Raw genomic sequence first — 14,815 nt, forward strand, 5'->3', positions numbered from 1 at the left:
CACGGAAAACTGGGTACAGTAAGACCCCCTGGTGCTGGGTTTTCTGCTGAAGAATAGCTTTGGTAGAAAGGTGATGTATAGCGAGTTCTGTAGTGGGTTTAGTGAAGCAAATCTCCCCTAGAAATAAGAAATGTGGACAGTGTATTACAGCTTTTGACATGTAATAGGCAAGATTCCAGAGCATTTTGTGGAGAAAGTAGCTTGGCCGGTTCTTTCATTCATTCGAATATAGATTGAGGGCCCCATTCAGCCACTGACCAGAAGGGCACCTGCACTTAATTCCAGCTGCCCTTCTCCCACTCTTCCTCCCTCCTTGTGCCTGCTTCTGCCGATCACTCTGTCTCCTTCTGCTGCTTAGCAACGCTCCCCTGCCCCACCCCCCAGAGGTCGGGTTGGGGGGCCCCTTCATACTTGCATTTCTGACTTCACTCCTTATCCTGTGTTTTCATTCTTGTCATCTGTTTCAACAGGAAGAAGGCAGTGTCTTCCCCCTTCCTTTTATCTAGTCCCAAGTTTTCATGTCTCACCTCTGTGTTTTAATGAGAAAAGAAAAAGGTCCATGCAGCTTTGCCCTGAATTGTCTGTCTCCTAATTCTCAAAACAAAATCAGCTAGAAAAATTGAGCTGGACACATTTTTTTTTTTTCCCTGACTGGCCAGTATTTCTTTTCCCCAGGAAAACCCAGAGCAGACTGCATGTACTCTTAAGCACAGAACTGCAGAGACTAACCCATATGTAGGTAAGATTAACAGTAATGTCAGACATGGTGACTCTTGTTTCTTTTTTCCTCTTTTTATCAATAAGCTTTTCAGTGAACACTCAAAAGATATTAAGAAAATATATTGCAATATATTACTACATATGCCTTTTTTTTTTTTTTTTCCCCAGGCCAGGCTTTACTGGGACTCCTGCTGCAGAGTGGGGGTATATGAGAACAAGCCAACAGTTTCCCCTGCTTGCTCTGCACCCCAAGGAAGGCTGAGCTTGTTCCTCATATGGGAGAGGGTAGGGATGTGTCCAGGGGACAGTAGGAGGGGTGGCTTACTTAGGTGGTCTGCCCACCCCTTAGGTGGTGTTGGGGGCTAGGGCATGCTTTTGCTCTTCATGGCAGTTGGGTTTTTTGGTCTCTTTGTATCCTTTACCCAGAATCTGCCCTAACTGCTCATGCAGGCAGTTATTTTTCATCCCATATAGTTTCTTTGTATTTTATTGCTGGAGGAGAGGTTGTTCAGGTATAAACTTTGCAGCAGTGCAGCAAAGGGTCCCAGATCCCAGACCTGTCTCATTCCCCACTGAGAGACTCTACATTGTTGTTCTTAAGGTGCTCAAGATTCTGAAACTCCTTCCTGCTGGACAGGGACCGCAGACCTTAGCCTACCCTAGAGGTGTAGACGTCCCTCCCTGACTGTTCCAAGGACCTGTGGGGACCTGGGCCACTCTCCACTGGAATGGACTGAGTTCCTTGAGCCATTATGAGCCTTACATCAAGCTGTTGGAGCCAAAAGGACACAAACTTAACCAAAAGGTTAAACAAGCAAGGGATGTAAAGGAGAACAATAACCATTGAAGAACCTAGAAAGAGAAGGAACCTGGTTAACTTTGGTCTTCCTTAATGTTGATAAGGGAGGCAATATCACCTGGGCTTGTTCAGTTGAGTTCAGTTCAGTCGCTCAGTCGTGTTTGACTCTGCAACCCCATGGACTACCAGGTCTCCCTGGCCATCACCAACTCCCGAAGCTTCCTCAAGCTCCTGTCCACTAAGTTGGTGATGCCATCCAAGCATCTCATCCTCTGTCATCCCCTTCTCCTCACGCCTTCAGTCTTTCCCAGCATCAGGGTCTTTTCCTGTGACTCAGTTCTTCGCATCAGGTGGCCAAAGTGTTGAAGTTTCTGCTTCAGAATCAGCCCTTCCAATGAATATTCACGACTGATTTCTTTAGGGTGGACTGGGTGGATCTCCTTGCAGTCCAAGGGACTCTCAAAAATCTCCAACACCACAGTTCAAAAGCATCAATTCTTCGGCATTTAGCTTTCTTTATAGTCCAACTCTCACATCCATACATGACTACTGGAAAAACCATAGCTTTGACTAGACAGACCTTTGTTGGCAAAGTAATGTCTCTGCTTTTTAATATGTTGTCTAGGTTGGTCATAGCTTTTCTTCCAAGGAGCAAGTGTCTTTTAATTTCACGGCTCCAGTCACCATCTGCAGTGATTTTGGATCCCAAAAAAGTAAAGTCTCTGACTGTTTCCATTGTTTCCCCATCTGTTTGCCATGAAGTGATGGGACCAGATGCCATGATCTTAGTTTTCTGAATGCTATGTTTTAAGCCAGCTTTTCACTCTCCTCTTTCACTTTCATCAAGAGGCCCTTTAGTTCGTCTTCGCTTTCTGCCATGAGGGTGGTGTCATCTGCATATCTGAGGTTATTGATATTTCTCCCAGCAATCTTGATTCCAGCTTGTGCTTCATCCAGCCCGGCATTTCACATGATGTACTCTGCATATAAGTTAAATAAGCAGGGTGACAATATGTAGCCTAGGCTTGTATTTCCTTAATATTAAATTTTATCTGTTCTGGCACATTGATCCAAGTGCAGCAGGAAGCAGTTGTTCTGTCAGAAGATTATCAAGGGTCACACAATTGTCAAGAACCATGTCAGCCAAGGGAACAAGAACATTTCCAAGGCCCTATAAGACTTCAAATAGGAGCCAACCCTCTACATCATTTTACTTAGCTGTCTGATGGTGCCTATCTTTTGAACAGGTATCTCAGAGCTTCTGGCTCACAGGTATACTATTTTCTGTTGTGACCTGCAGGGTTTCTGAGGGTAAAAGCTTTAGTCTGGACAAGTGTACCCAACTAGATATCCCCTGCAGTTTGACAGCAATCAGTTCAGTTCAGTTCAGTCACTCGGTCGTGTCCGACTCTTTGCAACCCCATGAATCGCAGCACACCAGGCCTCCCTGTCCATCACCAACTCCCGGAGTTTACTCAAACTCATGTCCATCGAGTCGGTGATGCCATCCATACATCTCATCCTCTGTCGTCCCCTTCTCCTCCTGCCCCCAATCCCTCCTAGCATCAGGGTCTTTTCCAATGAGTCAATAGGTGGTCTTGGAGAGACCCCTCTCTCCAGGTTTTAAGAATTTGATCTCCCCGGGTTTTTTTGTGTGTGTGTGCGTGAAAGTCCTACTCCTTCCTCTGTATTTTTAATGGGGGCTGGCTGTGCCTTGTGGGTATAGTCCCAGATTGCTTAATTGGCTTTTTTTCCCCTCAACTTTACATTTGCTTTTAAATTTTGCAAAGCTTGACTTTGTTTCTTGCCTGTTCCTTGAACTCTGTCTTGTCCTGACAGTGCCCTCAGCTTCTCAGAAGCTAGTAAACTCTGTCCCTATGTTCTCTCAGGCATTTGGCAGATCCTCAGCATATTCTGTTAATTTTTGTTGGCCGCAAGGAAGACACTAATTCTTTTAACAGTTTCACTGAGGTATAATTTACATAGCAATATAATTCACGCTGTGTAATTATAGTGTGGTTGAATGGCATCACTGACTCGATGATGAGTCTGAGCAGGCTCCGGGAGATGGTGAAGGACAGGGAAGCCTGGCGTGCTGCAGTCCGTGGGGTCACAAAGAGTCGGACATGACAGAGTGACTGAGCAGCAACGTCATTCGTGCTTTTTAAGAATTTAATGCAATAGTAAATACACAGAGCTGTGCAGCCAGCATCAGAGTCCGATTCTGGAACATTTCCATCACCCCATAAAGATCACCGTGCCCTTTGGCAGGCACCGCTCATTCTCGCCCTGAACCACAAGCAACCACTGCTCCACTTCGTGTCTGCATGGATTTGCCTGTTCTAGAAATTTCATATAAAGAGACTTACATAAATAAATGGTCTTCTGAGCTGGCTTCTTTTACTTGGCGTGTTTTGTGTGTGTTCAGGAAAAAACTAATTCCTCATTTGTTTCCCCTGTACTAAAATTCTACAGAAAAAAAATTGGGAAGGCATAACAAGCATTTTTTCCCCAAAATAATTCCTCTTCATATAATTTCCTCATCTATGCAATTTACACTTATCCATTTATTTAACTTCCTATCTTTTAATACCCCTACACCCCGATGTCCGAATCCCTGCATCCCAAGCCAGTTATCTGTGCTCTTTCTCTTCCCTTTACCTCCATCTGCCTAGCATTTTCTGGGTTCTTCCCAGGTAGAGGTGATACTAGATATTCCATGTACTCTTTTTTCTTTTTCACTGTTTTTTTAATTGGAGGGTAATTACTTTATAATATTTTGTTGGCCTCTGCCATACATCACCATGAATCAGCCGCAGGTGTACATATGTCCCCTCCCTCCTGAACCCCTCTCCCACCTCCCTCCCCACCCACCCCATCCCACCCCTCTACGCTTGAGCTCCCTGTGTCACACGGCAAGTTCCCACTTGCTCTTTCTTTTACTTATAGTAATGTATCTGTTTCCATGCTGTTCTCTCAATTCATCCCACCCTCTAAGGCATGCATATGGAATCTTGAAAGATGGTACAGAGGACCCTGCTTGCAGGACAGCAGTGGAGATGCAGGCATGGAGAACAGACTTATAACAAGCATTTGAAATCAGATGCTGTCTCTCTGTCTCGCTCTTCTTTTCATTGAAATCGGACAGTCTCTCTTTCTGGTCCACACATCCATTGTTGGCCAGAAGTTGAAGGATTTGGGGCCCTGTGACAGGGGACACACTAATGGCAGGAGGAGCTAGCCTTGCAGTTTCACGGAGTTACAACCCCGACTTCTTCTCTTAGACCACCACGGCTGTGTTCTTAGGGGTCAGAGGAGAGTTAGTCATCACCGTTGTTGAGCTCCTACTATACAGTGGGTACCATGCTAAACCCTTGATGTGGATTGCTTCCACAAAGTTATTATCCTTATTTTCCAAAGGTTATTATCCTTATTTTTACAGGGAAGGAAATTAAGATGAGCGATTTTAACACAGAGGTTAAAAACCACCTGCCCAAGATCACATAGCTCAGTTGGTAATGAATCTGCCTGCAATATAGGAGACCCCAGTTCGATTCCTGGGTCAGGAAGATCCACTGGAGAAGGGATAGGCTACTCACTCCAGTATCCTTGGACTTCCCTTGTGGTTCAGCTGGTAAAGAGATCTGCCTGCAATACAGGAGATCTGGGTTCGATCCCTGGGTTGGGAAGATCCCCTGGAGAAGGGAAACCTACCCACTCCAGTATTCTGTCCTGAAGAATTCCATAGTCCATGGGGTCACAAAGAGTTGACATGACTGAGTGACTTTCACTTTTCACTTCAAGATCACATAGTAAGCAGCCAGACTGACACTAGTTCTTTCGGACTCCGGAGCCTGTTTTCTTAACCTGTATGTTCTGGTACTAATTAATAAGAAGCTGAAGAAAAAAAACAAAAAAACACTGGCCACAGAAACCCAAAAAGCAGAGCTTCATGCAGCCAGGCAGGGCAGCTGGGATGCTCAGCTCCAGCTGTCCCTGGGCCCTCACACATCCCTGCCCCACGGGAGAATTCTCTTCACTGAAGTCAGTCAGAACTGTTAGAGTCTGATTTTCCTAGCCAAGAGGTTACAGAAATGTGTCATTTGAAGAATGAGTTCCACCTGGAACGTTCTGTTTCCTCGAAGGTAAGAAGTAATTACGTGGGGAGACGTATGCCTTTCGAACAGCTCCTCCCCGGATAACCCAGCCTGTGGTTTTTGGTTACAGGATGTGACCAGGCGCCAGGACAGTCTCCCTTATTTTGCTGAAAGACGTTATAACGGGTGGGTTTGTAAAGTTAACTCCCAAAGCAACTGGCGTTCTCTCCTCTTGACATGCTCTTCTGCCCTGGCGCCTGTGCGTGTGTTCCCCACGCAGTGGCGACGGTTCGCACAGCTACGAAGAAACTTCCCAAGCTGCCTGTCTTCCTGGAACACTCCTCCTCACGCCCTAAACTCTTCTCAGCCAGAAGCTCAGCTCAGAGCAGCAACCAATGGACTACCTCTTGCCCCTCTGCAAACATTTACCGATGAGGAGATGATGATAAAGAGCACAGGTGAGTGAACCGGTTTCACTACATTTCCCCTCGGGTCACGGCGCGGCCTTTGGTATGAGATCACACGGCCTGTGGCAGGACTGGGGGCGGTGTTCTCCTAAGTTTGTGAATGGAATTTTTGTCATTAATTTTAAGTCTTCCTCTTTTCCTTTTTTTTTTTTTTAATTAATACATGCCAGATTTATAAAATAAAGACTTATTAGTATTTTTTTTCCCCTACAGTTAAAAATTTTGCCCAGGAACAAATTGCTCCTTTTGTTTCAAAAATGGATGAAGATTCAAAAATGGAAAAATCCATAATACAAGGATTATTTCAACAAGGGGTATATAATTCATGATTATTCTACTTTCAAACTTTCAGAAATACCTTCCAGTGTTAAAATGCATGCATAATTTTAAATTTAGGAATGGTAATGATGGCATAATTTCCTAGTCAGAATTATGTGACTTCTCTTTCAGATTGAGAGCCCAGTTAAATTTTCTTTTAAATTGAATTAACTTTTAAAATTAGAAACACCGGTGCTTTTTAAGTAAAAGGTTAGAAGCAGGAGTGATTTCTTCAGACCAGCGGTATTAAACTAGGGTCTGTTTTTGTTCCCCAGAGGCTATCTGGCAATGTCTGAAGACGTTGGTAGTCACAACTAGATGTGCTACTGACGTCTAGTAAGATGCAGGCAAAACATCGCAGAGTGTACAGGATGGCCTGCTGAGACACAGAATTATCCAGCTTAGTAACGCCAAGGATACGAAAACTTGCTTTAGTAAAACTTCACACCAGAGCATCTACCTGAATCTCTGTGTATGTAGGAAACCTAAAAGCAAGAGGTTCATATCTGAAATCTTATTAGATTTAACCCGGGCAACCAGTTTCCAACTTTTTAATTAGAAGCTCATGGTGCTTTAATAGAAGCACAGTATATAAAATAGATAAAAATAGAAATGTTCTGACTGTGAGTATAGGGAGAGGTTATCATCATGGGAGCCCCACGGAGAACATTTCAGAATCACCGGGCTCTTCATCTCTCCCTTCTGTATAGGTGAGAAGATTTTTCTTGATTTTTTTGGAATACCAAGGCTCTCCCTGGTAGCTCAGCTGGTAAAGAATCTGCCTGCAGTGTGGGAGGCCTGGGTTCGATCCCTGGGTCGGGAAGATTCCCTGGAGGAAAGCATAGCAACCCACTCCAGTATCCTTGCCTGCTGAATCCCCATAGAGCCTGCTGGGCTACAGTTCATGGGGTCACCGAGAGCGGGGACATGACTAAGCACACACATGCAAGACTACCCCAGGTGGCGCTGGTGGTGAGGAACCTGCCCGCCAGTGCAGGAGACGTAAGAGACTTGGGTTCAATCCCTGGGTTGGGAAGATCCCCTGGAGGAGGGCGTGGCAACCCACTCCAGTATCCTTGCCTGGAGAATCCCATGGACAGAGGAGCCTGGTGGGCTATAGTCCATGGGGTTGCACAGAGTCGGACACTTAGCAACTTAGCACACAAGGCTATCCCAGAACTAATAGTCCCTATTAGTTCAGAGCCATTGGCTTAAATCTTAACCAGTTATCGTGTTTGAAAATTAGCCTTTTCTAGTAATTGTTTTATTTCTTACTGTTGAAATAATACTAGCTTTTTTTTGTTGTTAGATACCATACAGTAGTAGTTTTTCAGCTTTCTTTTAGCAGTGAAACTGTTGGGAAACTAGAACCTATGTGAAGTCACAGTGGTTCAGAAAGCATCCATTTCTCAGCCAGGTCCATTTACAGAACCTCACTTCTCTGAGAGGTCTTGGGGCCCCACAGTTTGAGCTTCCCTCTCGCGAGGGGGTAGTTCTTGCAGGCAGGGTCCTTTGTAGCGACAGGTTGCCTGCCACATCGCAGTCACTTCTGCCTGCTTGTCACACACCCCTTGGGGGTCTGCGTCCTTTCATATCTTGCATCAGCTATTCTCGGTCTCACGTGACTCCTGACTTCTGACCTCTACAGAGGTCACCTGCCAAGATAACTGACAAATATGTCCATCGGTGACCTTTTTAGAGAATACGATAGTCCAATATTCTCACGCCTCCGTCAGCCTCCAGGCACCTCCCCAGTCCCGAATCCTTCCTCAGAGGACATCATTGCAGGTTTGCTCAGCCCCTCTATCCTCCCCCTTGCGGTTCTCACTTCCTGTCAACTAAGTTTCCCATCAGCTAAAAACACCACTATACCCTGGCTGCAGTGCGTGCAGCTCCCTGCGACCTAGAGAGAACAGAGAGAAGCATTCCTCTGCCTGCTCACGGCTTTGTGTGTCCCCCCCACCCACCTCAGTAAAAGGCAGAAGTTTTACTCTACGTGAGAGAAGTCAGAGAATTCACAGTTTTGGGTCTTGAATTACATGTGCACACATTCTCTTTCTGAAACGAGGATACTTAAAAAATGGAATACTGTGGATGTTTCATGTTCCAGACGGAGGACTGGTTACTGAACAGTCAGGCAGTTAACTGAAAAGCCTTGACCAGTTTTGACCATGATTGTCAGGCAGCTGGGCCTTGTCTTGTGTGATTCTAGGAAACACTAGACCACATGTGGTCTGCTAACCATCTGGACTTGCTGAAATAGTCCCCAAAAGAATGGTCATTCAGTTATTCATTCAATTATTATCTCAGTTTAAAGGATCAAGGTGGAGGGGACTGACTCAAAGAGATTCTGCTCAGTGAAATCGGAGATATTTGCTGCTTTCTCCAGTTTCCTTATTACATACTTTATTGCTATTCCATTTCAGTATCCTTCAAATTATTTTACCTCTCTTATTTCTGTTTTTTAGATACCAAAAGCAAATAATTGATAGTTCTAGCATGTCATTTTATCTTTTGAAAATATATTTCTGTTATAGATTTTTCTGTTACAGATTTTTTTTGTTATTAGAGGGATAGAGCCATACCAAATAAAAATAAGATATACATACAGAATTTAAAAATTAAGAATGTATATAGTTACAAATTATTTTTGAACTCATTCTTGCAAGAAATTGTCCCATATAAAAAATAGCTTTCTTAGTGTGTGTTTCCTTCTTTTTCCTTTAGTTGATGGGTATTGAAATTGACCCAAAATATGGAGGAACAGGAGCTTCATTTTTTTCCTCTATCCTAGTGATGGAGGAGTTAGCCAAAGTTGATGCATCTGTGGCTCTGGTATGCAGCATTCAGAACACATTAATTAACAGGATGATTGGAAAATACGGAACAGAAGAACAGAAGGCTACCTATTTGCCCAAGCTAGCTATGGAAAAGGTGAGTTGACATGAGTTGTTAAAATGGATCTGATCTTGTCTAAATGTAGGATGTTTTCAGGAGAAAAGTAGCTACAGTGTTGGCTTTTCTGTTTAAGACCACAACACAGCGCCACTAATTACTCAACAGTGCTCAATAAGTTAATGCTACCCTGGTGGCTCAGATGGTAAAGAATGTGCCTGCAACGCAGGAGACCTGGGTTGGAAGGGTATGACACCCCACTCCAGTATTCTTGCTGGGAGAATTCCATGGATAGAGGAGCCTGGTGGGCTACAGTATATGGGATTGCAAAGAGTTGGACATGACTGAGTGGCTAATATGCACTAGAAAAATACACTCGGAAACTTAGAGACTTACCATTGCACAATTAAATTATTTCTGTTTTGGGCCCAATTATATCTATTATTTTGATTGGTAGTTTCATTTACATTGCAATTATGAAAACCAGTTTAATGAAATGAACTTTGAATATGTGTGCTTAGATCTTTAAGTCTGACCTAGACAAATAGTGGGATATATTTTGGGAAATAATGCTGTCAGAATGCCATTACTATTTTGATATGTACAGGCTTTTGGAAGTAGCTAAAAGTTTTTGATTTTCAAATGTTGATTTTGCTATAAGTGGGTATGTGTTATCCAGAATATAAATATAATAAATATAAATATAGGTCTTAATTTGGAATTATTTCCTTGCATATGTAGGTATCAAGTATCTGCATTTCAGAGGCTGGAGCAGGTAGCGATTCATTTGCTATGAAGACCAGAGCTGATAAAAAGGGAGATTATTACATCATCAACGGGTCAAAGATGTGGATTAGCAACGCTGAGATTGCTGGGCTGTTTGTGGTGATGGCAAATGCAGACTTTTCTGCTGTAAGTGTGAAGACAAACGTGCTCGCCATTGCCCCCCTCATCTTTTCTCTTTGTTTCCTTTCCTTACTTCCATTTTCCTCTTAGGACTTAGTCTTAAATTCTTCATTCTCCTCAGAATTGGAAAGGTTAGACAGCCAACATCTTTTCATCCGCTTAATTTACTGACCTTGTAAAACAAATATTACAATTAACAATAAATTTTAGCTACATGGAGGACCGTTTAATTAATCTCCTAATCTGTTAGACAGGAGGCTAGAATCTTGAATTTTATAGAATTTCAGATTTTCTGTTTAATAATGAAGAATTTAAATAGCTATTTAGTACATTTATTTATTTATCTTTGATGTGGATCATTTTAAGTTTTATTGAATTTGTTACAGTATCACTGCTGTTTTGTTTTTTGGCCAGGAAGCGTGGGATCTCAGCTCCCCAACCAGGGATTGAACCCACACCCCTTACATTGAAAGGTGAAGTCTTAACCACTGGGCAGCCAGGAAGTCCCCTGGCACATTTTTTATAATTCTTTTTCTAGCACATTTATTTTTAAGAATGTTTTATTACATTCTTAAAATAAGAAGAGCTTATTCTTATTTAGAAGAAAAAGGGCTTCCCAGATGACTCAGGAGTAAAGAATCCGCCTGCCAGTGCAGGAGTCACAGGAGACACTGGTTCAATCCCTGAGTCTGGACGATCCCCTGGAGGAGACAATGGCAACCCATTCCAGTTTTCTTGCCTAGAGTATCCGTCATGGACAGAGGAGTGTGGTGGGCTACAGTCCATGGGGTTGCAAAGAGTCGGACATGACAGCACGCACATACACATTCAGTTGAAAAACAGACATATAGCAAAATGGTAAAGATTGCTTTTGTTTTTTCTCTAGGGTAACATTTAATTTAATTAAAATTTGAAATTTATAAAATAAAGTTAAATTTAAGTTGGGGAATTAATCATGTAATACTTTTGTGTTGCTTAATAATTTTAATAGCAACAGTGGTTTCTGAAAGTGTAAAATAAAGAGTAAAGTTCTTGATATTGAGTCTACTTTCACCACTCTGGTTTCATAACGCATGTGGTGCCATTCTGAGTTCATTAGTAATTAGTGCTAAAGTCTGCTTTTAGTTATCTGTTTACTTTGAGCCCTTAGGAAATAACAGATCTTCTCAGTCAAAGTGGTGATAGCATTTTAAATCTGCATTTCAGGGGTATAAAGGAATTACCTGCTTCTTGGTCGATGGTGATTCCGAGGGCCTTCATATAGGGAAACCAGAGAACAAATTGGGAATCAGAGCATCTTCCACCTGCCCAATCACATTTGAAAATGTCAAGGTGGGTATCTTAGACAAGGAATAAGCTCTGCCTATATGTATAGACGCGAGTAAGGTATCAAAATTATTAGTCCTACACAGAATATTTTGCAAACCTCTTGAGCAGTGATCTTAGTTGAGGTCATGACCTCAGTGTGCTTCTCACAAGCATTGACACCAAGGACGGAAAGCGGCCTGCCCAGCCGCTGGCTCCAGGGCCATCTCATTCACCCTTTAGCAGCCTGGTGCTTAAGGTGCACCAAACGTGGCTTCGGAGGAGGCCACCAGGTGGGGCTGTTGCCCAGGAAGAATGGAAAACAGCCGGGCAGCCCCCGGCTGGTGAGAGTTGAGTCTTAAAAAAAAAGCCGCGATGACTAGAGTGGGGTGCTTCAGACTTGACTGAGTCAGGGCCGGGTGCAGTCGTCGGCTGCCACTGGTGAGCGTGTCACCTTTCCGGGCCCCTGGTGACTGTGCTCTGGGGCGTCCTGATGGTGTCGTGTGACCTCCCTGCTGCACCCCAGCCCTCACTCTTCTCCTCATCTCCCTCTGCTTTCCCCGCGCTGCCCTCTCTTGTCTCCTAACTGCTCATGTTAAGAAGCTAAGTGTGTTTTTTTTTTATTTCTCTCCTGCTCTCTGTAAAGCAGTTTTTTTTGTTTTTTCTTTTGTGCCATGTCACACAGCTTGTGAGATCTTAGGTCCCCAGCCAGGGTTCAAACCTGTGCCCCCAGCAGTGAAAACGCAGAGTCCTCACCAATGGACCTCCAGGGAGTTCTGCTGTCTTTTTTTTTTAAATTGATCCTAGTCTAGATTTTTAAAATATGAGTAAACAGTTTAATCTGTTTCTTCACCCCTCCTTTATCTTGTGTCCACACACACGTGTCCACACACATGTGTCCACACACACGTGTCCACACACACGTGTCCACACACATGTGTCCACACACAACACTCCATTGATTTTTGTCGCAAGAAGTCTCAACAGGAGAAGAAGGCTTACCACCCTTACATGTTTTCTGTTATTCCCGATAGTTTATTCACATTGTAGCATACAAGTAAGAGTTTGGGGAGAGGGGAATTGTTATTCATTTGTGTTGTTATTAATTGTATGAGATTTCATTCTTCTGGATTCCACAGATGTCTGTACTAGGCTCTGGAGATGCAGTAGTGAACAGCGTGGACTTGAGTTCCATCCCTCTGAGAGTGCGTGGGAAGCAGTTTAGAAGGAGTTACAGAGACATACCGGACAATTTCCTTGGAGTTTAATGAATACTCTGCTAGAGTGTTATCACAGAAATTGAGAGTATTATGTGCATTTAAAAATATATAATCAAAATGAATTATGGCAAATTAAAGTGAGAAATAACTGCACATTTTTCTTTTCAGGTTCCAAAAACAAATATCCTGGGACAAGTTGGACATGGCTATAAGTACACCATCGGGAGTCTTAATGAAGGCAGGATAGGAATTGCTGCACAGGTTAGTCAGATTTTAGCCCTTTAACTTGACTCTTCCACACAGTCAATTAAAATGTGAAAAGGAAAAAAAAAAATCAGTAAAACCAGTGAGTATTTGGAAGCTTGTCAACACAAGATGGCGTCCTTCCCTTCCATGAAGTCAAAGAATAGCTTCTGGCTGCTATTTCTTTAAAATTCCACTTTCGTCAATTATGTAATGGCCTCAGACCCAAACAGTGGCTTAGAGCTAACAGTTTTTTTCTGCTTTGGGAGCATTAAAGTACTATGTAATACCTGGATTGATAACAAGTAGATTAATGTGGTATTTTTTTTGAAAATCAACTTTTCAAAGCATGCAATTCATTTTGCAATTTTTAAAATTAAGAGTAAGTAACATTTAGGGGAAGACCCTGGGAGCGATTGGGGGCAGGAGGAGAAGGGGGCAACAGAGGATGAGATGGTTGGATGGCATCACCGACTCAATGGGCATGGGTTTGGGTAAACTCTGGGAGTTGGTGATGGACAGGGAGGCCTGGCGTGCTGCGGTTCATGGGGTCACAAAGAGTCGGACACGACTGAGCGACTGAACTGAACTGAACATTTAGGGGACTTCCCCGGCAGTCCAGTGGCAGGGGGCCCGAGTTTGATCCGTGGTCCGGGAAGCAGATCGCACGTGCCACAAGGGAGAGCGAAGATCCCAGGTGCCACAACTAAGACCCAGCACAACCGGATAAATAAACACTTAAAATAAATAAATAAATCTTTTTATTTACAATCTATTGTGTAGTAGAGTCTCTGTAGTCTGTGTAGTGTAGTAGAGTCTCTGTAGATAATGAAAGATTTTTACTTAGTGATTCGCATGTGAAAATCAAACAACTTTTTGGCCTGGCAAAAATGACAACAATTAAACAGATATATACGATAAGAACTATTCAATTTTTTTTTTACACCAAATTTGCCCTTTAAATAGCATATTAAATTTTTCTATTAGATGACACCAGTTGTTTTCTAGAATCACAAAATGAAATCTTTGGTTTTATGAATTCATTTTTGTAACGTATTAACTTTTAATCAGTGAGTATTCAGAATTTAAAAACTTACAGCTTTTAGATTTTGAAGATACTGCATATATTAACTATTTGGAGTAGTTAAATTATAATTTTACTCTAGATTTTTCTTCCCTGCTGTTAATCTGCGAATAAAATATTCTTAGCTCAAACTTAACCCATATTTCCCACAAAGCATAGATTACATATCAGTAAAGAGAATTGGCTTATCTGTTCTTTTTAAAGTTTTTCTGTGATTCAGCTTCATCACATGTGGCATTAAAAACTATAGCACTGGATTTTGTTCTTCCCAGACACATAAATAATACAGATGGCTGGCAGTAAATACACAGCCTGGGCTTTAGTCTAATTACTCCAAGTTATCCTAAAACCTAATTAAAAGTTAAGGTCAGGAAAAAGAGAAACAAAGAGTAAGGTCTGGTAGTTATTGTTTCTTGATTAATACTGTGATTGCCTTTTAGAGAAGGAGACACCTGTAACAGTGGCACCCATCATCAAAACTCTGTAGTTGTAAAGAATTTTAGTTTTTCACTATTTATAGTGAACACATTGTACTCTGTTTTGGAAAAGCCTGTGTTGACTGACAAGTGATCACTACAATTTGTGTCCATATACCAATTGTTGGCATCCTGTGAACTTTAGTTGTAAGGGTTTAACGACATCATCTTCTCTCACAGCCGAAAGTGCAATGAGTTGCTGCCTCATTTTAATTTGCTTTTGGGGTTTTGACTTGGTTTGGGTTTTGTCCTTAATATAATGGAGCATAATAGTCCATCCTCCAG

At 42.6% G+C, this 14,815-nt stretch overlaps 1 protein-coding gene across 2 annotated transcripts in view; it reads left to right on the forward strand.

The window, feature by feature from the left end:
- Nucleotides 1–14,815, forward strand: part of ACADSB (acyl-CoA dehydrogenase short/branched chain) — a 46,948-nt gene that overhangs the window by 21,235 nt on the left and 10,898 nt on the right. For both annotated transcript variants that reach the window (XM_065923491.1, XM_065923492.1), the window contains exons 2-7: nucleotides 5,897–6,074; nucleotides 6,297–6,397; nucleotides 9,129–9,335; nucleotides 10,038–10,208; nucleotides 11,409–11,534; nucleotides 12,896–12,988. In XM_065923491.1, the coding sequence (XP_065779563.1) occupies nucleotides 5,897–6,074; nucleotides 6,297–6,397; nucleotides 9,129–9,335; nucleotides 10,038–10,208; nucleotides 11,409–11,534; nucleotides 12,896–12,988 (876 nt within the window). The remainder of the gene's footprint in view (nucleotides 1–5,896; nucleotides 6,075–6,296; nucleotides 6,398–9,128; nucleotides 9,336–10,037; nucleotides 10,209–11,408; nucleotides 11,535–12,895; nucleotides 12,989–14,815) is intronic.

This window comes from Muntiacus reevesi, chromosome 2, assembly GCF_963930625.1.
Source record: "Muntiacus reevesi chromosome 2, mMunRee1.1, whole genome shotgun sequence".
NCBI classification, from domain to species: Eukaryota; Metazoa; Chordata; class Mammalia; order Artiodactyla; family Cervidae; genus Muntiacus; species Muntiacus reevesi.